Here is a 27,298-nt window from a genome sequence, read left to right on the forward strand (position 1 = left end):
AACCTCTCAGGACCAACTGGAACTTTGGGGGTGAACTGCCCTTCTTACAGCACCACATCTTAGGCCTTCCCCAAGCCCGTGCATGTTAGATGCCTGTGAAAGAGGGCAAATAGGCATCGTGACTCCCAAGCACCAGAGCTGGAGAGAGGCTGTGCCCACATGGTCCCTCTGATGTTGGGAGGGTGTGGTCCTGGATTTGGTCCCCCCATCTCACTGAGGGGAAAGTGTATAGCTCCGTGGCTGTCTGAGGACAGGACTGGCACAACCCACACCCCTTTCCTTTTAGAGCGAGCAGCCACACAGGTGTGTTAAACAGCTTTAATCTCGGTCATTGCGGCTTCTCAGCACAGTAAGAAATATTGCACATGATCAACATGTTTTGTTCTGGGGATGGGGACAAGGGTAGGGGGAATCACCTTCTTAGAAAGTACAACCCAAGTTGGGAGGGCAGAGGGGGTGGGGAGAGAACCCTCCCCATGCCTGTGGCAAAGTGCAGGAGCCCCCACCCCCAAACTAACCTGAGTCCAGCCCCTCTGGGGAAAAAAGGGGTACGTGAACTCCCCCTACTCCACAGGCACCTCCCTGTGGCCCAAGGCCCGCACTACCCTCCGGCTTGCGCCCTCACACGAGCCATTTTGCATAAAGTACAAGTGAAAAGGTCTGAAGGTAACACACTCCAGGTTATGTACAGGGGCTCGGTGGAGGGAGACTGTGCCCCTTCTTCCCCTCAGCTGCCCCCCGTCACAGGGAGGGAGCTGTGGGGGGAGGGGGCAGAGACAAGAGGAGCAGGCCTCATTCCGCCCCAAACTGGAAAGGACGAAATGGCTTTATTGGGGAGGAGGCATCCATCCTGCCCCCCCATTCCTGCCACCTATATACTTGTCCATATCCTGAGGGGGGTACTGTGGGTCCTGGGATCTTCTCAAGGGCCCCTCACCTGCCTGTGGCAGCTGTGGAGGGGCCAGTGGGTGGGGGAGAAGGCTGGGGGGGCCCCTCCCAGCCAGGCTGTCCGGGCCCCGGCTCTGGGGGTGGAGGCAGTGGTGGGGCAGCTGGGGCCGTGCCAGAGTCCGAGCCAGGTGAGGTGGGGTCAGGGCCCCCAGCAGGGCTGGGAGTGGGGACAGGGGGAGCAGCAGTGCCAGTGGGGGGTGGTCCAGGGAGGGGGGCCTCGGCTCCAGGGGCCTGCTCTGTGGGGGTGGCCGCCTGCATGATCTTCTGGCGCACCTCACGGATCTTCAACTGCAGACAGACCTTGGAGGGGAAGATGTCTGCATAGCGGGCCTGGAAGGCTGCTGTGGCCTGGGCTGGGGACAAAAGGACAGTAGGAGGTGGGGAGGGCAGGGTGAGATGAGCAGCCAGGTCCCCTCCAAGTGCCACCAAGACTCCAAGACCTGCTCACCCGATGGGAAGAAGCCATGGTCCTGGAAGAGCTGCATGACCAGGGCCCGGCGCTGGTCCAGGGTGCGCCGCAGCGACGAGTACGGCACCTTCTCATATTCCAGCTCCCCAAGCACATCCTCGGCTTCTGTACCTGGGAGCAGCACAGGGAGCATGGTCAAGCCTATTGCAGCAGCCTGCTCCCCTGACACTGACCGACTGATGTCAGCCCTCACTGAATTCTATTTCACAGTGGGGTTCAGAGAGGGGACCCACCCAAGATCATGGGGTAACTTAGATGCCTGTTGGACTCCGTAACTCACCCCTGACCTGCTGTCCCCCCTCAAGGCAACACCCACCCCTCCTCTCCCATCTCTAACCCCATTCCCAGGACTCTACTCCTCTTGCAAATCCTAGGTCCCCCACAGCTCCACCTGCTACCGCGCTGGCACCTGTACGGTCAAAGGTGAAGATGTCCCCCTCGCATTTGGCACTCTTAGGGGTGTTGGGCTCTGAGCTACAGCTGGAGCGTCTCCTCATCTTGCGCTTGGGCGAGGTGGGGTCCTCAGGGGCTGAGTCCAGATCTGGTCAAAGAGAAGCAACTCAGTGGAGGTGGCCCCAGTCTGTCCCCCACCTACCCTGGGTGCCCCGTGCTTGCCTACCGGTGGAGTTCTTCCTCTTCTTGCGATAGGAGCCCAGGATGGCCCGGGGTGAGGTGGCCAGAGACTGCAGGGTGGGCGAAGGCAGCACCTCCTCAGGCCGAAACTCGGGCAGCTCAGCAAAGCGCTCTTCGAAGTCGACCTCTGACAGGACCCTGCTGGAGAGTGGGCAGGGTCACCTCCCCTGCCCCAGCTTGCAGCTGCCCCCTCTCCCACCAACCCCACACACTCCACCACGGCCCCCAGCCCATGCTCACTTGTCCACAGAGTCAAAGGTCTTCTTCAGGGGCGGGGGCCGCACCTTCACCTTCTTGCCGGTAGTAGCCGCCTCCTTGCGCTCGGGAGTGTCCCCGGCTGCCCTCCCACTGCTGCCCTCGCTGCTGCCACTGCTGCTACCAGGGGCTGGGGCTGGAACTGGGGCTGGGCTGGGAGGAGTGGGAGGCTCCCCACGGCTCTCCAGGCCCACCCCAGGGACGCGCCAGTCTGAAGATGAGCTGGGGAATTTGTTGGCCTGGGGTGGGGGTGGCAGGGAGATGGAGAACACTGAGTTCAGAATGGGGCAAAACCCAGAAACACAAAGAGATGGATGCTGACCGCCTGAGATACAGAGCCTTAAAGGCCCAGTCACACAGACTAACAAGGACAGACGAGGCCCCACAGAGCACGGTTCAGACAGGCGTGCAGGGAAGAGAAGGAGAGAAGAGCAGACAGTAGGCTGAGGGCAGAATCAAGCAGCAGCAGGAGCCTCCAGCCAGGCACTCACCATAGTCTCAGGGCCCTTGGTGCTGGCCCTCTCCTCAGCAGGTGGAGGTGGCAGGGGACTGCTCCGGGCAGTGGGAGCCCAGGTCTCTGGGGGTGGTGGAGGAGCCGGTGTTGTAGGCTGCCCCTCAAGCTCAGACTCGGAGGCAGGAGGCTCACGGGCTGGGCCGGGCTCCAAGGGCTGCCGGGGTGCAGGGCCAGGCCGCCCAGGGGCACCTGCCTCAAAGGAGCCCACGGGAATGCTGGCAATGGCTGCCTTCACTTTCTGGGGGGGCTTTGGGGTGGGCCGCTGGGCCTTGGGGGCCACTAAGCTGTAAGTCATGGAGCCTGCTGATGAGGAGAAGAGCATTTGCTGAGCCAGGCCTGCCTGGAGCCTATCCCCTGGGTCCCCCAACTCACCCGGCCCTGAGATGGCCCGACACCCACCTGTGGCACTAGGGAAAGGGCTGGTGGGGGCCGGGGTGGCAGTGGCAGGGGCTGGTGGGCCCTTGGGCAGGATGGTGGCAGCAGGTGGGGTGGTACTGGTGGCCACAGTGTAGACCAGGCCTGGGGGGGCCTGGGATGGCTGGGCCAGGGGTGCTGAGGAGCTGGGTGCGGGGCTGCCAGGGTAAAACGCCGTGATGACGGGACCTCCGGGGCCTGCGCAGGTGGGAGGCAGCTGGGGGCTGGGCACGGGCGACACGCCCACCTGGCCGGGAGCCAGCAGCGGGGCTTGGCCTGCAGAAAGGGAAACAGAGGGGAGGCAGGGCCCTGAATTAGGGCCTGGGCTGCCTCAGCCCCACCCTGGGTCCCGAGCTCTTCATGCCAGGCTGCTTCTCTCACCTGAAAGCAGGGGCTGCACGAAGGCAGGGCCGCTGGGCCCCAGCGAGGTGAAGCCTAGGGCTACCGAGCTTGTGGGGCCGTACGAGGTGACCGTTCCGGCCTGGCTGGACACAGGGCTGGTGCCCAGGGGCAGCGCATGCCCGCCCGCTGACTGCACATAGGTGATTCTGCCGCAGGGAAAGAAAAGGGAGAGGGGCGAGGTGAGGTGAGCAGGCCCTACCCAACCCCTTCCTTGGGCTAGCCTCCAGAGAGGGTTCAATTGCCATTACCTGGTGGAGGAGGGCAGCAGGACCTTCTGAGGCTGAGAGGCGGGTCCAGGGAGCGTGGCCGGGCTGAGGGGCGGCACCAGGCCGCTGGGTGTGCTCACAGGCACTGGAGTCAGCTGGATGATCTGTGGGGAAGGCCACCAGCAGGCTGTGAGCTGGGGACCCAGAGTGGGGCAGGGGAAGACCAAGACCTAGAAGGGTGGGTCTCAGCAAAGACAGGGAACACAAAATTCGAGATAGAGATAGGAAGGGAGAGACGAGAAAGAAGACACAGCAAGAGATGAGGATTGCAGAAAAGGAACAAGGTGCAGTCACTGAGGGCAGAATTGAGATCCACAGAAAAAGGGAAAGAAAATGGCAAGGCAGAGTCCTAGAGACAGATTAAAGAGAGAGAAAAGGAGAAGAGACTGAAAAAAAGACACAGAAACCACAGGACAGAGAGACCACCACTCAGAGGAGATGAATGAGGGGCCACAGCCAGGGTGCCCTCACCTTGCTGGGTGGCTGGGCGCCGTTCTGCACAGGTACTGAGAAGGATGGGCTCACCAGGGGCAGTGGCTGGCCGGCCCCTCCCCCCCGCACTGACATGCTAGGGGCAGCCAGGGGCACTAGTACCTTCCCAGGTAGCAGCTGGGCTGAGCCACCTGGGGGCGGGGCCTGCACAGGAGAAACTGACTGGGCTGCAAGTTAAGAGGCAAGAGAGGAGGAAGTTACAAGGGAGCTGACAAGGGCTGTCCCCCCTCCTTGTGCTGCCCAGCCAGGGACCTCACCTTTGGGGGGTGGGGCGGAAGGTACGGACTGCAGGATGGGGATGCCAGGAGTGGGTGCAGTGGCGGCCAGGACTTTGCCATTGGTGGAGGTGCCCGGTGGGAGGGTGAAACGGATGCTGGTGGTGGGTGCAGGGCCGCTGGGAGCCGCTGCCTTGGTCCCAGGGGCTGGTGCTGGGGCAGGCGCCACTTGAAGCTGCTGGGGCAGGGTGGGCAGGATGTACTGCACCTGGGTGATTCCCCCAGCCTTGCCCAGGGCACCTGGCTGCAGGATGCCCAACGGCACTGGCCCATTGGGGCCACTCCCAGCACCTGCTCCTGAGCTCGCAGTGGCCCCACTGCCAGGGGCTCCTTGGGCAATGAACTGCACAGCAGGGGGTGCTGGGGTCCCATAACCCGGGGTGCCCACCAGCAGGTTGGTGACAGTAGCAGGTGCCTTCCCCACAGTGCCCAGTAGGGACCCAGCCACCAGATGTGGGGCTGGCGAGGTGGCTGCTGTCGACTTCTTGTCCGAATACACTAAGCTGACACCCAGCGGGGAGCCCCCAGGTGCCCGGGACCCAGTGACCGTCTCAGTCCTGGCACCTGCTGTGTCATTTGGAGACACCTCTGCCCGGCCAGAGGTGGGGAAGGGTTTAGAGGCGATGGGCACAGGAGTGCTGCTGACAGGCCGCACTACGTTGGTGACCATGGTGGCAGCCGGGCGGGACAGGGGCGCTGCTGGGGCCCCATACGCCAGCGATGGGGCTGGGGCCGAGGGCATGCGGGCTCCACTGCCCTCCCGTTCCTCCTTGTTTGGGGGTAGGACCAGTGTCTGCAGGACACTTCCTCCCCCACTAGGAGGCGCCGCAATAACTGAGGGACCTGGTGGGTCCAGGCCTCCAACGCTTTCAGGTCTCTTGCGTCGGAAGGTAACAGGATCCGTTGAGAGGAACCGTGCAGCCTTGGAAGGTGTCGCTGGGCCCCCAGCCCCAGGGGGTGGGGGCCGTAGTGGGCCTGCTGTGCTGCCCTGACCTGACTCCTGGGCCTTGAAGGTCCCTGAGCCTAGTGAGAAGGAGGTGGCTGCTGAGGCTGAGGAGGAGGCAGGCGAGGATGAGGAGGAAGACGGGGTGGGGCCGTAGCCTTTGCCAAAGGCTGTAGGTGGATCTGGGGGTCCTGGGGGCTCAGGATCCAGCGATGGACGGCAGTGGGTAAAGGAGGAACGGATCACAGGTGAGAACACCTTCCGGCCAAAGCCCTGGGTGGAGGGAGAAAGGAGGCACACCCGTGTCAGGAGAGCCTGGATACCCACACCCTGCCATCCCCATCCCACCTGGCAGCCAGGCTAGCTGAAGGCCTCGATTCACGTAGGCTGTGACCCAGTTCCCCATGGGGCAAATAGCTTGCCCTCTCTGGGCCTTAATCTCCCTCTCTGTCAACACACACAAGAGCAGACATTCCCCCTCCCAGGAAAGAGTATGACCAGACAACACCAAGTCCCAAGCCCTCACCTTGCTGCCCTCTGGGTCCTCCCCAGAGCTGTCTCCGCTCTCGCTGTCAGTCACCCGCTCCTTACACTTGAGGTCAATGTCAGTGTTGCTGAAGCCATCGTCAGCTGAGGGAGTGAAGGGAACATGATAAGCATAGGGGCTGCGTGCAGGACTTCCCAGGAGGGACAGTCTGGAGGTAGGCTCTGGCGTCAGTTCTGCCCCAAGCTGGCAGTGAGTGTTTCCAGGAAACCTGTTCCTCAGCCCAGGGTCTGGCCACCTGTCCAATGGGGGAGCCTAAGAGCACGCAGATAATAAAACCTAACACTGTGCCCAACAGCCTAGCTGTGCCTGTGTCCTCCCAGTTTCCTGCCTGGCTGGGGGCTTCCTGAGGGCAGGACTGGGTTTACTCAGCAAGGCCTGAACTGAACATGCCTGCAATCATACACAAACATGGAAGGGAAGAAAAAAAAGGGGCCTGAGAGCCTGGGTCAAATCTCTGCCCACCCCCCAAACCTTAGCCTGCAGCTCCCCAGGCAGGCTTCTGGGCCCTGCAACTGCTCACCAATGACATCATCATCTCCTTCCTCCTCACAGATGACCATGCGTTCCTCGTCACTTGTCATGTCCTCGCTGGCCGCACGCTGGGAACGGGAGGCTCGGGTGGGCAACAGTGGAGGCCGCCCACTGGCCGCCAGGGCACCACCCTCACCAGGTGCTGCAAAAGGGCCTGGAGCCCCATATTGGGTGGAAGGTTTGGGGCCAGAGTAGGACGCAGGGCCAGACACCATCTGCAAAGCAGGTGCAAGGAGAACTCAGCTGGGGCTGTCACCTTCGGGTAGCTCTCCCTGTCCACCTCCCCTGCCCCCATGGCTTGCACCACAGACCTGTGTCAGTTCCTGTAGTGCCTGGCTGTCTACTTCCCCGCCATCCAGACTGTGGACGCCACTGTGGGAGAAGGCTCGGGGCCGGGCCGAGCCAGGTCCCCCGACTGTGTGCAGACGTTCTGCCCCACAGGAGCCGCTCCCCGGAGCCTTGGTGTCTGAGCTCAAGAGTGTCTGGGCTGCAACGGACAAGAGCTCTGAGGACACTGTAGAATGGAAGAGAAGTGCTGCAGACAGGAAGCCTCTCTCCAGCCCCTAGCCTGGCCAAGCCATCTGCAAATCAGTCTAGGTACTGGGCAGAAGCAGGCTGGAATTCCTGGGCCACCTGGCAGAAAAGATACACCACCCACCAGCCCAGCATCTCCTTCCCACTGGTTCCTGCCCTCTAGGGTTGCAAGGAGCCAGCCCATTGCTCCCCCGGGAGGCAGCCCCTCTGAGAGAGTGAGAGAGCCTGGACACAGGGATGTGTGGCACTGGCTAGCTAATAACCACTGGCCTGTCTGAGCCTCAATCCCCTCACCTCAGAGAGAAAGGAACGACCCCACCCTCATGGAGCTGTGGGCCCATACCCACAGCATCACTCCAGAAAAGTGCCTCAGAACGATGCCAGGCACACCAGACACCCTCAGTCAGGAGAAGCAGCCAACGAGGGGCTTCCAACTGTGGCCTTGGGAGCCAGCCAAGCTGGGAGTTAAATTCTGGCTCTGCCATTTACTAGTTTCTTGTGACTTCGAGCAAATGATTTTGCCTTTCTGAGTCTCAGTTTCCTTATCTGGAAAATGGAGCGTGGGTTTGAGCCCTAACAGTTATGCTCCCATTGGTGCCTGGCACGTAGTAAATGCTTAGTAAAAGGCCGATAGTAATGAGAATGCCATTTGGAAATTTTATCTGTCTGGACCTCCCAGGCTCCTTCACAGGAAACAACTGCCAGCTCCTTTGTGCGCCACTCATCAGGCCATGCTGAGGCAGCATCCTACATGCCACAACTAGAAGGACCCACAACTAAAATATACAGCTGTGTACTGGGGGGATTTGGGGAAAAAAAAGACTGGCAACAGTGGTTAGCTCAGGTGCCAACCTTTAAAAAAAAAAAAAGAGAGGAACTTCTGGGGCAGGGGGTGAGCAAGCAGGGGGTAGCTGACAGCTCTCAGAGAGGCAGATGGCAGGGCAGGAGAGCCAAGGGGCTGACTAACCTCCAGGGGCAGCAGCAGTGCCTGTCTCCGACATGCTCCGCTCCCGAGTCTCCTTGTGCCCTCCTGCCAGCCCCAGACTTGTGGGCTTGGCCTCTGAGCTGGACTTCTTCCGGTCCTTGTTGCACCACTTCCAGTCTGGGTGGGCCTTAAAGTGGGCCTCTTTCACCTGGCAGAAGAGGGCAGGAAGACCCTTCATTCATCCACCCCACCAGAGGTACTGGGAGGAGCCAAGAGAAGGAGGCATTACCTGGAACGCCAGGTCATGGTACTTCTGCTTCTCCTTGGGTCCCAGGGCGTACCACCACTCGCCCAGGATCTTGCTAACAGTTCGGTTGTCCTGGTTGGGATGACGCTGGTGGACCAGGGCCCGGTGACGCTTGCTGAAGATCATGAAGGCATTCATGGGCCGCCGGATGTGGTCCTTCTCCCGCTGTAGTAGACACGGGCCCAAATGGGATGGTTAGGACCAGGAGTCAGGCTTGGAGGGCCACAGGGCGAGCTGGGGACAGGTGGGAATGAGGCACCTTGTTGGGGCTGCGTCCATCCTTCTCTGAAGATGAGTCTCGTTCCTTGGGCAGGGCACTGAGGGACTGGGTCCGGCGTTTGCCAGGTGGCAGAGGCAAATGGATCTCAGGAGACATGATGGAGAGGAAGCTGTGGCAGGAGCAGCAGGGACAGTGAGGGCCACGTCTGTGGCCACTGCATCCCCTAGTCCCAAGCCTCAGGGCACTCACGCATCATCATGGTCACTCTCCGTCTCACTGTCCAGCCGGGGCTCTCCTGGAGCGCCAGGGGCCTCATCCTCAGTGGTGGGAGGGGGGCCCTTTCCAGGTTCCACCACGCCCAAAGTGTGGGGGGGTCCGGGCCCTGGGCTTTCAGGGCATGTGGCTCCAGGGGGCCGCCCAGGGTCAGCATTCCCTGTCCCGCCTGGTGGCTGCTCATGAGCAACAGCGGCCGACTCAGCAGGTTCTGGGGGTAGAGAAGCAGCTCAGGGGGCTCTTGGGCCACCTCAATCCCATCCCCATGCCTTCCCACAGCCCTCTACCCCTCACCTTTGCTCTGGTTGGAGGCCACTGGGTGGCTGGCAGGTTGCTGGGCCTCACTTGGTTGCACAGAGGGGTCAGGCTGGCTGGGGGCCAGGAAGGGGACTAAGGAGTGCCACGGGAACACAGCCACAGAGCGAGGTTCCACGTTCGTCCACACTGTAGGAAGGGGCCAGTTGAGCTGTGCAGCAAGAGAGCTTGGCCTTGACCCCCAACTCAAGCTCTTTTCCACCCTGGATGAGGTGGCTCCACCCATCCTTTGTACCCTCTTCCCTATTCCCCAGCCTCTTAGGCTTGTGCATGTAACATCACTCAGGATAAACTCCTCCCTGAAAGGTTTCTAGGTTTATAAGAAAAAAAACAGAAGCAAGGAAGGGAAATAGTCCTCAGGCCTCACTCCCTCCCCCACCTCCACCAGCCCTGCCACGAGGGACCAGACCAGAGGAACGACTGGCTCCTGTCACAAACCAGGCCATGTTCGACTGCCATCTCACACTCCCAAGGCCCCAGGACCTGAACAGGCCTTGGGACCCCCCCTCTCCAGTCATGCCACATTCCCAGCACCCATGTTACCATCTGACACGGCCCCTCACCTTGACCTCACACTCCCTTTCTCTTTCCTGAGGCAGATGGCCTGGTCTCCCCTCCCCTCCTCTCTCCATTACCCACAGGGTGTGGGGTCTCAAGTCTCTCTCCCTGCCTCCCTGCTCCTATCACAGACCCCAGGGGACCAGATCTGCCCTTCCCGGATTGGGCACAGGTGGCTCCTTGCATCTTTCCCCTTCACCCCCAAAGAGAACCTACTGGCTATGAAGAGGCCTTCCCTCCTCTACACCCCTGAGCTTATCTTGGGTGCAGAGCCCAGCTCCCCTGCCCAGAAAGAGGTGTGGGGCAAATTCTTCGGAAGAAAAGGCACAGACAATGGAGCACACAACAAAGTTGTTAAAAGTCTCTGCCCAGGGCAAGCAAAAGTGCCAGGTGTTTCCTTGAGGCTATACACAGGAAGGCACTTCCTTCAGCAGGGGGCCGGTCCCAGGGGTCCAACCTTCAGCCTCAGGAGCTAGGTGGTAGGAGGGCAAGTCCTGGGCTGAGACCCACCCCTGCTGGACTCCTGGGGTGGGCTGAGGCTAGGAGTGGGCTTCCCTCTCACTGGTGCCTCCCTGGGGGAAGTGGAACCAGCCGAGGAGGCCCCTGCTAGGGGAAGACGATGAAGGGAGGAGGGAAACGCCCTAACCCTGGTCTCCATCATTCCAGACCTCCCCCGATGCAGATCAATCTGACCTGGGGTGACCCCCTCAAGCCTTCAGAAGCCTGGACTCCCTATGTGAGACACTGGCCTTGAGACCCGATTCTTTGAAAGGCTGACAAAAGAAAAAGTAGACAGGCAACAGCAGAGAGATAAGGAAGCCAGCACTGGAGGGAACTCCAGATGCTATGATGAACCTGTCCCTTACCCCTGGGGCACTGGGGACACAAAAGCCTGCTCAGCCCTCCAACCCCATACAGCCCCCAGGGACCTGGACCTGTCCCTCTCTTCACAAAGATCTTTCTCATCAGGGCCTCCTCTGATGAAGCCCATCTTCTGCTGGGTGGGGAATAAGGGGCCCAGCAGACAATAGTGGAACAGTCCTTTGGTCCTGCCCCTCTTGAACTCCTCCCCAGTGCACTATCCTCGAGGTTCCCGGGTCTCTCCCCTACCCCTCAGTAAAGCACATCACAAACACTCCAGCCCATCACTCTGTTCTGAGTGCCTCACTCATTTCCCAAGCCCTGTCCTTAGCCCCACTACTCAATCACAGCCCCTTCCCCCTCTATTCCGCACCTAGGACCAGCAGGTCTCAGCTGCTCCTATTCTACTCCATGCTCTGAAGCCAATTACCCTGCACCGCTCACCTCCAATGACAACGGACCTGTTTCATCCCATCACCTTAGTAGCACAGCTGTCTCTTAGCTACTCCCCACTCCTCACTCCCATCACTCCACTGCACTCTCACCTGCCGTCACTTACCACTTGGCCCAAGCGAGCTCTGTAACTTTCCCCGTCATCCCTTCACTCTGCCTCTACCATTCCTGTCCTATACCCCCATCACCGTTACTCCGCACTTAGCACGCCGACACCTTGACCCCTGCAGTCCCACGGCCCAGACGCTACTGACCGAACATGCCGAGGCCACGAGAGGCCGCGCCGGACGCGGGCACCAGGGGCCTGTGGGCTGAGTACATGGTCCGGCGCGGGGGGGCCCGACCAGGGCTCGCGCCTCCTCAGCGGCCGCCGCCGCTCCGCCCGCCGCCGGCTTCTCGGCCGTCGCCGCTCCGGCCCGGGGGGAGCTGGAGGCCGTCGCCGCATGCCCCCCCCCGCCACCCCCTCTGGCCGCCCCACGCGGGGGGTCTCTGCCGGGCGCGCCTGCGCACAGCACCGCCTGCCTCCCGCCGCCCGGGGGGGCGGGGGAGGTCAGAGCGCGCCGGCCCCGCCCCGCCCCCCGGCGCGCGCGGGGGCCGTCACGGGGCGCGCGGCACGGGGGCCATCGGCGCCGCCCCCTCCCTCTCCCTCCTCCCGCGCGGAGCCCGGCGGGCGGGGCAGGCGGGGCGGGGCGCGGCGCGCGTGCGCGGGGGCGGCCCCCTCCCTTCCCCGCTCGCTGGCTCCCTCGCTCGCTCCCTCCCTCGCAGCTCCGGCGGGTAACGGCTCTGGCCCCGCGCGCCCCGGCTGCCGGCGCCGCCGCCCCGCCTTTCCGGGCCCCGGGCCCGCGGCTCAGCGCCGGGTCGACCTCCGGCCCCGGGCGGACGGACGGACCAGCGTGCGTGGGTCCGTGCGCTCCGAGCGAGCCCCGCGCAGAACCACCGCCGCCTCCCCGCCCCGCCACTACTACGCGCTCCCCTCCCCCCGCCGCGCCTCCCCCCGCCCCTTCCCCGCTTCCCCCGCGGCCTTCCGCGCAAGCCCGGCCCCCCACGCGTGAGCCCATTGGCTGCCGCCGCCGCGCGCGGGTCAGGCCCCGCCGCGCCCGCCCCCATTGGCCACCCTAAGGGAACGTCAGTCATATGCAAATAAGGGCAGGGCGGGGCGGGCTCCGGTTGGCCCCGAAATGGCCGGGGGCGGGACCATGGGAGGAGGGTGGCAGGGAGGGCGCACTGCAGTAGAGGCACCGAGCCAGAGGGGCGGTTCGGGGCGCCGCGCTGCGGAGGCCCCGGGGTTGTGTGTGGCGGTGTGTGTGTCCAGTCTGCGCGAGGAACACGCTCACGCGCGGCTCGACCCGCTTCCCTCACGCCGGCCAGGGCGCGCACAGCCCCGGAGGGCAGACCAGCTGCGCGGAGGGTTGGGCAAGCCACCCCTGAGCCCTCCAGCCTTCACACCAGCAGTCACACACACACAGCCCCTCCTCATAGACCGACTTTCCTGCCACACCCATCATCATACACACCCCGCGGTCACATGTACCCTTGGTCTTACACTCACATTGTCACACACTAAGTCACACACCTCGAACACCTGCTCACATATATGTACTACCCCACCCTACTCCCTACCCACCATCATATACACTCGTTCTCACCCACCCTCTTCACATCACCCATTTCATACATGAGCTGTCATACATGTTTAACCAATACAGATCCTCATCACACATCCAACAGCCCACATGAATCATCATACAAACACAACATATCAAACAGGCAGAATTATCTCACACACCTCATCACAGCCACCATTTGTCCATCACACCCCCCACCCCCATCCCTCCCACACAACCACACACACTCTTCGATCTTCCATACGGCCTTCTTGGCACTCCTGTCCCGGAAACAGGGTAATGCACAGCCATCATACTGACCCCATACACTATATAAATTTACCATGGTGAGCAGTAACCACTTCAGCACCCTGGCCCATCAGGTATACAGAGAGCCATGGCCATTCACGGTCATTCAGCTACCCTGCCTGACCCTCAGCAGCCACCTGTGACCCTCTACCTCACAGAGTAAGGCAGGGGGCCCCAGAGCACCACCATGGGCTGGCCCTACCACTCTAGGCTGGGAGCCACCTCTTCCAGAAAAGGGCCAGGAGGAATAAAGGAAACGAACACTGGGGCTGCTATGTGCTGAGAGGTTGTATGTATTATCCTGTTCATTAAATCATCACAGCCACTAGGGAGGTACACTTTATTATGCCCATTGTTCAGATGAGAAAATGAGTCTCAGAGAAACTGAACAAATTGTGCAAGATCATGCAGCCAGAACATAACAGCCCAGTGCTCCAATTCAAGTGCTCATTCTACTACTGAAAATTTAACCTCAGGGTGGACACAGGCAGAGGCTCCCAAACAGAGGCCCAGGAATATGGTCAGACAATGATACAGAAAGACTGGTGAACTACAGAAAGGTCAGAGGGCACACACGGAGACACAGGCAAGGGTCTGGGGCCCAGCAGGCAGAGTGACAAAGGCCTTGGATCACCCAAGAGGGGCCCTGAGGCCACACCCAGTAGAGGCAGAGGCCTAGGGCCACATCTGGGCAGGTCAAGGTTGTACAGGCTCAGATGGACCAAGACTGGGCTTCTACACAGGTGGGGTCAGCGACAGGTGCAGACAGACCCTTTTCCCAGCCTGCCTCACTCACTGACAGAGCTGAAGGCATGGAGAGGGGCAAAAACCAGGTAACCTGAGCCCAGAGGGGAAGGGGAGGTCTGCAGCCCTCTGACCTCCAGAGACTGTAGGGCCAGACACTTGGCTGTGAGCCTGGAAGGGCTACCAGCGGGACTATTAGGTGACTGCCCCCTCCTCCCTATGCAGCCCCAGACTCAGACCCTCCATTACCTCACTGCCCCAGGGACTGCAACATGAGGCAGAAATCAAGGCTGAAATCAATGTGGCCCGCTATCTCCCCACCACTGCCCCCTCCTCTCCCCACCGGTGAGTCACCTACTGGCAAAGTTAACCCCTTCCCCACTACAAGGCAGCCCAGGGACAGAGCTCGGAGAAACCCTGTCCTCAGCTTCCGCACTTTCGTTGGGTGAGAAAAAGAGCTAGGCCTGGCACAGCAGGGAAAGAGGGCCCCACACATCTGGGAAGGTTGCACATCTGCTAGAAGACACAGTGCCCACATAGGAGAGATGGAAGAGGCCCCTTACAGGGTAGGGTACAGCCAAGTGGGGGCCCAGCCTGGCAGGGAGGGGCCGGAATCCGGGCGGGAAGGGCCCCCCTGCCCTGGGCACTGGGCCAGCCCTATACTTAGCTTCCATTGTTTGGAGCGAAGGAACCCTGGGTGGGGGTGATTAAGAGGGGAGAAGGAGGAGCAGGTCCTATCCCCAGATGGCTCCATCTCTCCAGCCACCCCAACAGTAACTGGGGCCTCCCTAGTTGGGAAAGGCAGAAGGGGCTCCCCAAACCAGGGCCCCAGCCCCTTCTGAGAGGGGCGCAACGTCATTCTTCGCTCAAGGCAGGTACTCGACAGAAGTATGGTGCAGTCACTCCCTGCACCACCCCATAACCAATTCCACAGAAGGTTTGGCCCTGAACAGCCCCCAAAGTACCAACCCACCCCTGCCTGGGGCAGGGAGCCCAGACAGAGACACCAACTGCCACCCAGGGTGGCACAGGCTGAGGCCTGCCCAAAGGCCTGGGGCGCACAGCCAGAGATGCTGACAGACTAAGGGACAGGCAGACACGTTTTGAACTCCCGGGCCCGTTTATTGAGCCCGAGAGGCACCGAACCCCCGTCGCCCGCGGGTCCCCGCCTCGGCTCACCACGCCAGTGTCCCCGGCTCCCCTCACCCGCTCTCCACATACACACCCACCCACCCACCCCGGGGCGGCGTCGGCGACCGCCAGGGTTGCCTGGGGAACGAGCCCAGGATTGGGCTGGTGCGGCTCGGGAGGGATGGGGGCCTAAAAATAGCGCCAGGGTGAGTCAGTGTGAGTGGGGCTGGGGTAGGCAAGGGGACCAGGAGGGAAAGAGAGGCAGGCGAGAGGTGTGGGGGAGGGTCCCCAGGGATTGGGAGACGGGCAGGACAGGACCGAGGGCGGGATGTAGGTTTGGGGGTGGGAAGGGGCGGAGGTAAGGGGGGTAGTCTATGGGCAACGGGGCCTAGAGGGCTGGTCCGCGCGGGCTGAGGGAGGCGCCACGGCCCGGGCGGAGGAGGGGGCGCCGCCCTGCGTTCTCCTCCCCTCCCCGCGCTCACGAGATTTTCCACTCGCCGCCTGGCCCCCAGCCAGCCCCCGGCGGGCCCCACAAAGCTGCTTTGTGTTGGGAGGGCGGGAGGGTGCCCGGCCGGCCTAACACCCACGCGGGCCGCGGCGGGGAGCGGGCCAGCTGGCACCGAGGCTGTCTGCGGGGGGGGGGGGCCCCCACTGGGCCCGAGGGCGCGGCCGCGCAGGGGTTAATGGCGCCGGGGCTGGGGAGCAGGTCTCGGCCAATCGGCGTTGGCGGGCGAGACGGCGGCCAATGGGAAGGACGGAAGCACGCCGCCTGGGCCTACTCCCCGGGGCGCGGGAACCCGCCGCACTAGGTGCCGGCGGGGGCTGGGCGCGGCCCTCTCGGGGTGCCCGTCCGGATCTACAAAGCCCCACTACACCGTTTCCCCGCCGCTTCACAAGAAACAGGCTCAGAGGGGATAGGATTTGCAGTCAAGGTGGCAAGGCTGGGATTTGAACCCAGGTCTGCCTGGCTTCACGATCAGCTTTTCCGCCGAAATAGGGAGACAGGGGTTCCCTGGCCCAGGCCCCCGTGGGGAGCGGGAACAGGGGATGGGGTGCGGGCGGAGGAGGCGGCGCAGCGGGCTAGGGTCCAGCCGCCTGCGGTGCAGCCGCTGCCGCCGGTGGTAATGGGAGCCAGACGCCGTCGCCGCCGCTAATGCGCCTCCCTCCCGGCCACTAATGGAGCCATTAATGCCCCGGCGCCGGGGGCTCGGGGCCGCACCCCGCCTCCCCCGCGCGCGCGCGCTGCGCATGCGCGCGCCGACTGCCCCACTACCCGCCGCCGCCAGGAGGCACCCTGACCCCTCGCAGCGCCTGGTGCTGGGGGCTCTTCCACGAAGTCTCTAAGACTCCTGTTACCTCACAAACGCCCCGTCTCTCCTCTCTGCAACTCATCCTCTTCTTCCCAGCTTAAGCCTCCTTCCTCACCAGGGCAGTCTCCAGGGATTTTGACATCCAGATCCAGCCTTTTCTCTCTCCTGCTCTAAGTCCTTTCTTGGCTCTTCACCGCCTGGCATTCAAGCCTGGCCGGGCTGGACCCGTCGTCTTTGGCACCCTTCGCCAAGCCTAGGCTCTAGTGTCAGCTGCAGCCTCAGCTAGCCACTCAGAGGTCATGCACTTTCACCCCTCCTGGCCTTTGCTCCTAGGGCGGCCTCAGCCTGGATGGCCCTTCCCTTTCCTTCACCACCCTGAAATCCACTCCTTCCTCCATGCTTCAGCTCAAATGTCACCTCTAATGAGAAGCCTTCCTGAACCTCCCTCATCACCCCGCATGGAGCCACAGAGTCTCCATCCTCTAGCTTCCCCAGACTCTGTGCCTCCCTCTGCTCATCCTTGTCTGTGCCTGCATCCACATCTGCCTTCCCCACCCACTTACCCCAGGACTGCTCTGGCCTGGTGGAGGGATGAGGAAGGACCTCTGGTGGGAGAGATGGGGTTTATTGTTTGAGATAAGACAGAAAGTCTGCTTGGCAGAATCTGGATTTGGGGAGTCAGGAGACCCTCGGGCCCTCTTTGGCCTCATTTTCCCCACCTGCCCAAGCATAGCTGGTAGCTACTGCCTGGTCTCTGAGGTCCTACCCGTTGGGGTGGACTATGTGTGGGACTCAGTTAAATGGAGCTGACACTAACTCCTGAAAGGCTGTGGGAGGTGGAGGGTGAACTGGGTCATGCCCTCTAGCAGGTGGGTGGGCACAGGAGCTGCTTTCCTGCTTCTCCCCCAAAGCCGGATCTCCTAGCTTGGCCCAGACAGCCTCCGCCTTCCTGCCTGTCTTGGGAACAGGTGCTTGGATATAGATGGGTCTGCAGGATGACTCCCAACACCTCTCAGCAGGTTTCAGGGACAACAGTGGGCAGTTAATTTGTCACGGAACCAGAGGGGGCTCCCAGGCCTGGACAACCTCCCAACACTCTGCAAGAAAGGAGTAGGGGACCTGATGCTTAGCAACTGTTCATTGACTCTAAGGAACAGAGCACCTGATGTGCACAGGGTGGGCGTGGGGGACTAGGATGGGGGCAGTTAAGTCTAAGGAGTGCGAGAAAGAGGGCCAGGGGAGAGGCCAAGGCTGAACCAGCAACACAGGATCCCAAGAGAGGGGGCCAAAACAGAAGGAAGGTCGGATGCAAGTTTGGACAAGGACTAGTATCTAGGAAGGGACAAACCAAGAAAGGTATAGAAAGCCAAACTCAGATAGAGAGTCAGACAGACAGACAGAGGTCAAGAGAGAGACCCAGACAGAGAAAGACACAGGAACCCAAGGGAGAGATAGACATACAGTGACCCAAAGAGAGGCAGACGGGTAGACAGAGGCCCAGGAGAAGGGGCACTGCCTGTCAATACAGGGAAGCCAGGCAGGAGCTGGGAGCTGGAAGAGAGGCTGTGCCAGGAATGGGGCTGAGACATCTGGCCTCCTGGGCTGGGGCTGCAGGCCCTGGGGCGGCTTCCTCTCCTGTGGAGCAGGCGGGAACAGTCAGAGGGAGGTGGCAATGGCAGCTGGCTGGCCCGGCCATGCGCAGAATGTGGAGAATGCCGGGCCGCCTGCCCCGGCACGTCCCCCAGCGGAAGCAAATGCCTAGCGGGGGGCAGGAGCAGGCAAGCTGCCCCTGGCCACCCCCTCACACCTGCTTCCCAGAGTGAGGGTCAGGTCCTGGCATGGGCAGACAGAAGGGGACAGGACTCTAGCCTCACTATGACACTGGGCACAGTCTGCCCTATCTGGGCCTCAGAGGGAGAAGGCCGCAAGGTGCCTACCTCCCAAGGGTTTAGGGAGGCCTCTGGGAGAAGAACAAAAGGGCCTGCTGGCTGGGAACCTGAGGGCAGCCTGGATACCTCAGCAGGGGTGTTGTCAGGGAGGCGCTGCTCAGAACCGCCAGGACAGGCACTGGACAAGTTCTGACGACCAGGCGGCCTCCAGCAAGGGGCCTCCCTTCCCTGAACCTCAGTTTTCGCCTTGACAACATGGCTGGTAATCCCCACTTCACAGCATGAAATGGATTCGATGAGGTGACCCCACACCTGAGGTGGGGCACATGATAAATGCTCAATAAAGAGTGGTTACTATTACTGTTATCATCATTATTATTGAGAGTGCTTAAGAGCCTGGGCTCTGGAGCCAGATAGCTTGGGTTCAAATCCTGGCTCTCCCTCTTCCTAGCTGGGTGACCTTGCGCAAGTCACTTAACCTCTTGGGCTGCAGTTTCCCACTCTGTCCACTGGAACTAGTAATGATGCTGACCTCCCAGGACCTCGTGAGGATTCGGTGAATAAATGTTCAGTCAGCACTTAGTGAGCAGTGTGCCAGGCACATGCCTGGGTGGTGCTCAATAAATTATTATTACTGTAACTCCTGTTAGTCAGAGTCCTGTGACCTGGAGATCGGGAGACCTGGTGAAAGGCCTGGTCCTGCCCCTCCCTGGCAAGGTGACCTCAATCAGGACTCTTCTTTTGTCAGGACCTCACTTTTCCTCATCTGGAAAATGGCAGGAACCCCTGCTGGGCCTGCCCCAGTAGGCCTCAGGTCACCTGCGTCAGTGCCATCCCTCCCCACAGGGCAACAGTGAGAGTCACATGAGATGATGCTATGAGGGCAATGTTGGGGGCTGAAGGCATGCGGGGGGGTGGGGGAAAGGGGGATGGTTGGAGTCCTTCTGCTTCCATTTCATCATCTGCCTAAGGACAGAAATCCCTGCTGTGCCCACTTCTGTGGAATTTTGCTCATATCAACTATAGGAACAAATGTAAAAAATGTTGGGGGCAGGGTGAAAACCACAGCTCACAACCTCAGTATATGGGTCCCTCTGCCTGAATCTGGGCTGGGCCTGGGCTCCTTCCTGCACTGGCCTCTACCCCAGCCCAAGGCACAGTGGCTCCTTCCAGATCCACACCCCAGCCTCCTTCCTCCCTGGCCTCCTGACCTCTGGTCCAGGGACTGGAACTCACCCTCCACGGTATAGCCGTGGTTGGATTGGCTCAAGACCTTCCATGGCTCCCTGGTGTCCTCAGGATAAAATTCACAAGTCTCATAAGGGCCCTCTATGCTCTGACCCTTGCTCACCAACACAGCCACACATCCTAACACTTACCCACCATCTAGACCCCTTGACTTCGTACATTCAACTTCCTTCAAATACTTGCTTTCACTTCAAGGCCTTTGCACAAACTGCCTTTACACAAACTCTTCCCTCTGCCTGAAGGTCCTCCTCCTGGCCTTGCCAGGCTCACTTCTGTACACCCTTCAGGTCTCACTTTAGAGGCCCCTGACCCCTTCTCCAGGAAGCCCTCTATGACTTCCCACAGCCTCCTGGGCTTCCCCCAGCCCAGCGTTGATGACTCTGAATAGTCACTGTCTAGGGATAGGTCTGTCTACTCTAGGGACTGTGAGCCCTGTGAAGACAGGGCTGTGTCCTCAGCACCAACAAGCACAGAGCTAGGCTCAGAGGGGGCCTTCAGTCAACATCAGCTTAACGAATAAATAAATAAGAAAAAGACGGTAGGGAAGGGGCTGGTGACAGGTCTGTCACCCACCCTGAGAGTTGCTCCGACAAGGCCCCCTGGCTCTCCAGCACCATCTCAGAAATGCCACTCTCCTTGCCCCTGGCCTTAGTCTTCCTGCCACACTGGCTTTCCTCTCCTCTCCTCTCCATGTTCCTTCCAGCGTTACAGCCTTCCCATCAGCTTCCTAGGATGCTCTTCTGCCCCATGGTTGCTGGTTCCCACTCATCCCTCAACTCTTGGCTTACAGGCCCTGTCTTGAGGGCAGCCAGACTCGAGTCACACCTGGAGGTGTTCTCAGCACACCCCAGCTCCCCTCCATGCACTGACCACACCTGTGAGGTTTACTGGGTGCAGCGGTGAAGATGAAGGCTCTAGTCCTGGTCCCACCAACTCCCAGCAGAATCACCCACTGGAGCCTCAGTTTTCCCACTTGTAACCCAGCACTACAGCTGAGTGGTCATGGGCCAGCCTGCCTGGGCTCCAGAATTTGCTAGCCATGTGCCCCTGAGCAAGTTACTAACCTGGCCTCAGTTTCCTCTAAACGAGCATAATCATAACACTTGCCTGTCACATTGTTGTGAAGACTAAACGAGCTAATATTTGAAAAGGGCTTAGAACAGGGCCTAGTATGCTGTGAGTGCTACATTATGGGGTGGGTAGGAGGGTTTGGTGAGATAACCCACACGTAGCGCTTATTATGGCGATGCCCCTGCCAGTCCTTCAGACACAGGAGCTGTCGTCATGACTGTCATCTCTGTTACCCCATCAGCTCTGTGGCATCCTGGCTCCAAGCCTGTACTCAGGAAAGATTTGCTGACTGATGGGCCCCTCAAGAGTGCACTCCCAACAGGCAGCCTCTGGAAACTCTGCTTCGAGCCTTCAAAGTCCAGTCCCTTGCCTGATGCGTGAATTCCCACTGCAACAGCTGTGCAGAGGAGCCCAGCCTCCCCTTGAAACCCTCTTGAGGTAGGGAGCTCACCTCTCCTGACAGCCAGTTCATAAGAGGCCCTGTGCAAAATGAACGCTCACTGTGCCCATCCCCCCGACACCTCTTACCTGTGCCAGGCCGACCCATGATGACTTCCTTCTTGGGGGCAGGATGGCTGGTGTAGCTGCTGGGCACCAGGACGGGCAACAGGGCAGCAGGTGAGGGGTGGAAGGCCACTGGCTGGAAGGGTGAAGAAGCCAGGCCGAAGGTGGGCATTGGCTGAGCCACAGCAGTTGGCGCAGCTGGAGGCACAGTGATGGGCACTGGGGCTGGCAGAGGAGGGGGCAGGCCAGGCTTCCCACTGGCTACCCCGGTGGGTACCGAGGTCTCTCGGCAGCCTCGCCCAGGTCCTGCAGCCCGGGCCTCTCCGGCAGTGCCCACCTCCCCAGGGAATTTGGAGGGTAGCGGCACATCAGGGTTGCGGACAATGACAGGAGAGTCCCGCTGCACAGCAGGCACCCTGCGCACAGAGGGCCCAGGATCCGAGGTCAGGCCAGCAGGTGGGGGCAACAGCAGCAACGGTGAGGGCTGGCGGGAGCGGGAGAAGGGCACAGCAGGTGACACAGCCCGGAAGCCAGCCGGTGTGGACGGTGTAGGTGTGTGGGACACCGAGTCCACACCAGAGTCTAGGCTGTCACTCTTGGGGAAGTCTGCAGCAGCTCCTCCGCCCCCTGTGCCAGGGGCCCCCAATGTCCCTGGGTGGGGCAGGAGCTCTGTCTTCCGCCGCCCAGGGCTGATGGGCACGGTAAAGGTCAGGTTGGTCTGGAAGGTGGGCAGGATGCCAGAGGAATGGCGCTCTCGGGGGGCAGGTGGCGGCGGGTGGGGGCCCAGGTCTGGTGGCGTCAGCACGCCTCCCTTAGGGGTGCTGGCGCTCAGGTGGCGACTGCGTACAGCAGTGCGTTGGATGACCGGTGAAGCATTGATGGGGCTGAAGTTGGCAGGGCGGAAGCCGAAGAGCGGCGAGGGTGAGGGTGATGGGGCGGGAGAGAAGGGCGACTGTGTGGAGACAGGGGAGAAGGAAGGAGTGCCCGAGCGTGAACTGCCCAAGGACACCAGCATCACAGCCGCCTCACACTCATCGAACTCAAAGCGGGACAGATCAGCAGGGGCCACCAGGCGTGGGCGTGAGTCTCCACGGGCAGCCACGCTGCTGGCCTCGCTGTCTCGCGAAGTTTCATCACCCCAGTCAAACTCGGTGCTGCCCTCACGGGCTGCCACGCCGGCAGGTCGCCCAGCCCCACCTGGGCCACTGTCCGCCAGGCCCTCCATCTCCTTGGTTCGCATGGACAGGTGGCGCGAGCAGTAGCCCCGCCGCTGCGACTCCTTCATACAGCCATCGCGTGAGCACAGCCGTCGCCACTGCTTGCCGTTGAATTTCTTGCGGATTCCGTTGGGTGTGCAGACCACATCGCCCTTCTTATACTTCTGCTGGGCGGCTGTCAGTGGTGTGCGGGCCCGGGCGGCCGGCGCAGCCCCCTTCTCCAGAGAGGCCACGCTGCTGCTACGACTCCCGCCCTGACTCCCCTCCTGGCAGGGTGAAGGCTGCTCACCAGGGCGGCCTGGGCCTGCGAAGGCTGGGGACTTTGGTGGCGGTGACAAGAGCTGGGGTGGGGGCAGTGGGAGCAGGGCTGGGGTGCCCAGGGCTGGCGGGTGCTTCTCCTCGCCCTCTTCACAAGCTCCCAGGTTCCCACCAAAGCTGATCTTGGAGACCTCAGCATCCTCAGGCTGCTTGGGGTCCAGGGCAGCAGGGCAGGGTGGCAGGGTGGCCCCAGGCTCAGCCTGCTCCTCCTCAGGGCCTTTGGAGGGCTTCCTGGGCAAGGCCTCAGGTTCCCAGGGGGGCCGCAATAGGCGCAGGCTGGAGCGGGCTACCCATACAGCCTCCTCGGACTCACGGTGTGGTGGCTGTGGGGGCTGTGGTAGGGTGGCTGGTGGACCCAGCTGGGAGCTGGGGCCAGGGCTGAGGCGGACCTTGTAGGCAGCTGGCTTGGTGGTCACCTCCACCACCACACCCTCACGGTAGGCAGCCATGCCAGGCTCCACACAGGTACAGACGGCTGTGCCCACCATCAGTGCGCCCGGTGGTGGCGTGGCATCCAAAACTACATCCACGCCACCGCCAGGTGCCCCCTCATAGAAAGTCAGGGCCCGGTCCCCAGGGAACTGCACACCCAGGTCCTGGCTTCGGCGCACCTGGCGCACCACAGCTGGCAGGAAGAGGCCATCCCCACGCCGAGCCAGCACCCGCTGGGACCTCAGTTGCCGCAGATCATAGCCACCACTGGTGCCACCTGGGGGCCAGGGGCCTGGCCCACAAGCTTCAGCTGGCTCATCCTCCAGGTCAGCTGAGTGCTCGCTGGCTGTGTCAGTGGAGGAGGAGCGGGTGGAGGTGGGTGGCCGTGGAGGCACACCCAGGGCACCAGCCTCCTCGGGGGTCCGCGACCGCTCTTCAGGGGCCCCAGCGGCCCCACCGCTGCCACTGCCACCCGCATGCTCCTCCACGTACTTCTTCTTGGGCGCTCGAGACTTGAACGTGGCTGTCTTTCGGCTGAGTGAAGGTTCCCAGCGGCCTGCCTCTCCCTCTACCTTGGGGTCCTCGGCTGGGCCTGGGGCTGGGTCGTCGGGGTGCAGCTCCGGGGGCAGCCCCTCTGCCCCGGGGCCTCGCTCAGCTTCCTCCTCCTCACCCTCCTCAGCCTCTTCTGGGCTTGGCTGCTGCTGCTGCTGCTGCTGCTGTGCCTCGTCGTCCTCCTCCTCTGGCTTGTTGCCCTCCCCAGCCCCTCGCCGCCTCAGGGCCTTGGCCCTGGTGGCTGGTGGGGACTTGCCGCCGCTGCCAGGACCTGGGAGGCCAGTGCACGCCTTCCTCATTGGCTTCATCTTCTGTCTACCTGCAGGGTAGGAGAGCAGACAGGGATCATCGGGGGCAACTTAGGAAACCCTCCAGACCCAGCATCCCCCAAGACTTCCCACTTGCTAAGGCTACCATCTCAACTCCGTCATCCCTGAGGCCTCCTTCCTGGCTGTCCCCATCTCATGTGGGCCCCTGGCCAGCACCCAGACACAGACTGGCACCCACATTCCCGGAGCTATACACTCTGGCTCCTTGGGGACACTCACATACATCTGCTCCCTCTGCAGAGGACACAGCAGGCACACGCACACACTTTGACTGCCCCGGGGGGTGTGAGAAGCAGCAACAGTTCACACCTATGGAACACTCACTTTGTGCCAAGACCAGGGCCTAACTCATTTTATCCTTACAACAGCCCTAAGAGGCAGGTGCTACTATCAGCCCCACTTTACAGGAGAAGAAACCAAGGCACAGAGGGATCAAGCAACTTGTTCAAATTCACCCAGCTAGGAAATGGCAGAGCTAGGGCCTGAACCCAGGCAACCGGGCTCTAGAGTCTGTACTCCTAACCATTTCAGTGTGCCGCCTGTCACATGATCCAGAGGGCATGCTTCCTTGCACTGTCACCGTCCAGAGAGCACACGCAGTCATACACACACATGCACAGGCACACATGCACAGAAAGGGAGGTGCCTGGGCTGTGATGTGAGCCTCTCTCCACCTCCCCTCACCCCTCTGGGCAGCCTGGCATGGCCAGGCATTGTGGGAAGGAGTGGACAGCTGAAAGTCCCAAGGGACAGCTGCCCACTCTGCTCTGCACCTCGGGCCTGCCAGGTATAGCCATCTCCCCAGATCCTGGCAAGGAGCAGGCAGGGGCACGTCTGGGGCAAGAGCTCATACCCAGTGCTGCCACGGGGCCGTGCATGAGCACACGCACGCGCACACACACACACACACCAGCACACACACGTCATCACACAGTGGGAGACAGAGCTACACCCCAGGGTTCCGCTGTCCCACTGGATGAGAGCCTGCCCCTCCCCCCACAGCACCCAGCGTGATACCCGCAAACCCAGCCCCCACTTCTGGCCTGCATGCATCCCCGCCCTGGCTGGGCTGGCTCTGGCAGGGTGGCTGAGCCAGCTGGGCCCCCCTCGCCCCCAAATATGCCCTCCAACTCCAGGTGGGGGTAAGTGGGAGAAGGTCAAAGAAAGCAGGACAGCCCAGCAGGCCAACCTCACCCACTTCCTGAACAGTCATTACTGCCCGCCCCCTTTCAAGCTGCCCTGAGAAAAGAAAAGGGAAAAAACTTTACTCTGAAGTGACTAAGAGAACCTGAGAGACCAAAAGGGAGCCTTTGGGAGGGTTTGGGGGCCCAGGACCATAAGCCAAACACAATCGGAGGCTCCCCCGACTCAGTCTTTAGGCTCCCACGGGACCCCTGACCTTATGCTCTCCTACTTGGGGCCTGCTGCTCCTGTGGACCCTGCAGTCCCAGGCGGCCTCTTCTCTGAGCCAATCCTGGGGTCCTCATAGGCAGAGCCTGGAGGACCCGGGGGTTTTTCACACTGGGGCAGGCATCCAAGTGCCCAGGAGTTGGGCTGCTACAACCACCTTCTCCCCACTGACCGGCTGGGCCACCATCCTGGGGACTGAGATCCGGCCTCAGTCCTGCCCAAACACAAACCTTTGCATACCCCACCCAGGGCCTACAACCACACTGCCTGGCACCCCTGCACCCTGCTGCCTGGCTCAGCCTCTTCACCCCAGCAGCCAAGCCTCTTTCTTTCCCCTGGGGCCTACTCTCTTCCTGTCCACTCCACGCTGGAGAACTCCCACCAAAGGCCCTGTGGGCCCTCACCTCCCTCAGAATCTGAGCAGTAACTCCTGAAGCCTAGGCCAGCCCAGGCCCTGGCTCTTCAGGGTCTAATGCCCTCTGCTCTCATCAGCCCTCCTGGTACCAGCTTCTCTGCCACTTTGTCTCCCATACTGTCACCACTTCTCTCTCTACCTCTGTCCTCACCGACCCTAGGCCCCCCTCCTCAGTCACCCCTTCCTTGTCACCCTCATCTATCTCTGTCACCTCTTCCTTCCAGTTACTCTCCTGTCAGCCATCTCTGGACCTGTCACCCTCTCTCCCCATCACCTCTCCTTGTCACCCCCTCCAACTCTGTCCCCTCCCTCTCCCTGTCACCCTGATCTAGTCCTGTCACCCCTCCATTCCTGTTACCCATTCTCTGCCCACCACCCCCTCCTCATCACCTATTTTTTGTCACCCCTCCTCCAAACCACTTCTTCCACTCTGTCCCCCCTTCCCACCATCCCACCCACCCCTTTCCCTCTTTCCCCCCTCCCCGTCCCTGCCACCTGTCCCCTCTCGGCCCCCAGCACCCCAAATCCCCCCTGCCCGTGTCAACCCTGGCCCCGCCCCTCACCTCGGGCTTGGCGGGGTTTCGGGGCGGGGGGCCGTGGCCCCGGCTCGGTCCGGTCCGGTCCCTCCCCGCCCCCCCTCCGGCTCTCCCTCTCGATTCTCCCTTTTTTTTTTACTCCAACACACAAAATGGTGAATGGACCTGCAACAGCTGGAGCAGCCAGCCAATCACCGGCCACAACCCCGCTGACCGGCGCCGTCCTAGGCCAATAGATATTCGCAGCCTGGTCGGCTCCGCCTCTCGACGACGAGCGACGCTCGCCACAACCAATCGTGCCCACCCGGCAGCGCTAGGGGGAGGGGCCAAAGTCGAAGACCGGCCTCCCTCTGGGACCGACATCAACCTGAGCCTACGACCGTCTGATCTGCCTACAACAAGTGATAGACACCAGCATTGACCAATTGCAGGCCGTCTTAGTGCCGAATGACAAATACAGTACCCAGTCGCCTTGCACTCTAGGCCGGAACCCAGCCTCTGTGAGGGACAGTAGCCAATGAAATGCAAGAAGGAGGGGCTGAGGGACGGATTGTCCAATGATCAGGCTTAGAAGGCGTGGCCTCAGCGTTTGTTGACCGGCTAGTCGCAGTTCCTGCTGGGAAGGGTAGTCTTTTTACGTCTCCGGCCCATAGTCGACGGTACAAGGCAGACTACAACTCCCATGTGACAGAGTGGCTGGAGCACCAAAGAACCCGGGCGAGGAGAAAAAGTCGAAAAAGGCAGTTCCTCGTGAGCCTCACTGGACACCCGGAGGGTCTTAGACCTAGGGCCCCGACTCACCCGGATTCCCGGCTGTGGCGTCGCCAGTGGCTCCTCTCAGTGGCGGCGGCAGCGGCACGAGGGGGAGGTGCGAGGAGCAGCCAACCGCCACTCGTGAGCCCCGCAGCCAATCAGCAGCGGCCGGGGCGGCGCAATGACCTCACCGGGTTCTACTCTCTTACCCCTCCCCCACGTGGTTGTTGCTGCCGGTAGCCGGGAGTAGAGAAGTTTGGGGTGGGGGGAAGGGGAGGAGAACGAGTGATGTCACCTTTCCCCCGCTTGATTGGCTGTTGGGTGGCCGGGCCTATGACCAATCAACAACCTCGGAAAGTCTGGCGCGGCCCCGCGGAAAGCCCTGTTGCCA

The 27,298-nt window shown here is 61.5% G+C and overlaps 1 protein-coding gene across 8 annotated transcripts; it reads right to left on the reverse strand.

Moving 5' to 3' along the window:
- Positions 1-304: 304 nt before the first annotated feature.
- On the reverse strand, positions 305-27,097 carry CIC (capicua transcriptional repressor). Of its 8 annotated transcripts, none has more exons than XM_014867538.3 (21): positions 26,956-27,097; positions 20,970-23,783; positions 9,243-9,392; positions 8,925-9,159; positions 8,715-8,844; positions 8,438-8,620; positions 8,191-8,356; positions 7,001-7,203; positions 6,679-6,904; positions 6,138-6,241; positions 4,651-5,884; positions 4,373-4,560; positions 3,884-4,005; positions 3,615-3,781; positions 3,219-3,509; positions 2,797-3,122; positions 2,291-2,544; positions 2,037-2,191; positions 1,827-1,958; positions 1,397-1,528; positions 305-1,301 (listed from the first exon to the last, which is right to left on the reverse strand). In XM_014867538.3, exons 2-21 carry the CDS (start codon positions 23,770-23,772, stop codon positions 934-936), a joined length of 7,569 nt encoding a protein of 2,522 aa, XP_014723024.1. In that variant the 5' UTR covers positions 23,773-23,783; positions 26,956-27,097; the 3' UTR covers positions 305-933. The 8 variants fall into 8 exon arrangements, with proteins under 8 accessions (XP_014723024.1, XP_044616234.1, XP_070355199.1 ...); XM_044760299.2 differs by lacking the exon at positions 26,956-27,097 and adding an exon at positions 26,182-26,334 and having other exon boundaries at positions 7,001-7,176; XM_070499098.1 differs by lacking the exon at positions 26,956-27,097 and adding an exon at positions 26,182-26,334 and having other exon boundaries at positions 2,037-2,188; positions 2,797-3,119.
- Between the last annotated feature and the right edge of the window lie 201 nt (positions 27,098-27,298).

This window comes from Equus asinus, chromosome 26 (assembly GCF_041296235.1).
Source record: "Equus asinus isolate D_3611 breed Donkey chromosome 26, EquAss-T2T_v2, whole genome shotgun sequence".
Classification (NCBI taxonomy): domain Eukaryota; kingdom Metazoa; phylum Chordata; class Mammalia; order Perissodactyla; family Equidae; genus Equus; species Equus asinus.

What these genes read in the sequence shown, in the direction of transcription:
- CIC (XM_014867538.3), bottom strand. Translation starts at nt 23,772, where the DNA reads ATGAAGCCAATGAGGAAGGCGTGCACTGGCCTCCCAGGTCCTGGCAGC. An exon ending in GGCCTCCAACCAGAGCAAAG is followed by an intron (nt 9,160 to 9,242) that starts GTGAGGGGTAGA and finishes CTCTACCCCCAG; the next exon opens with AACCTGCTGAGTCGGCCGCT. An exon ending in AGGAGATGATGATGTCATTG is followed by an intron (nt 6,242 to 6,678) that starts GTGAGCAGTTGC and finishes TCACTCCCTCAG; the next exon opens with CTGACGATGGCTTCAGCAAC.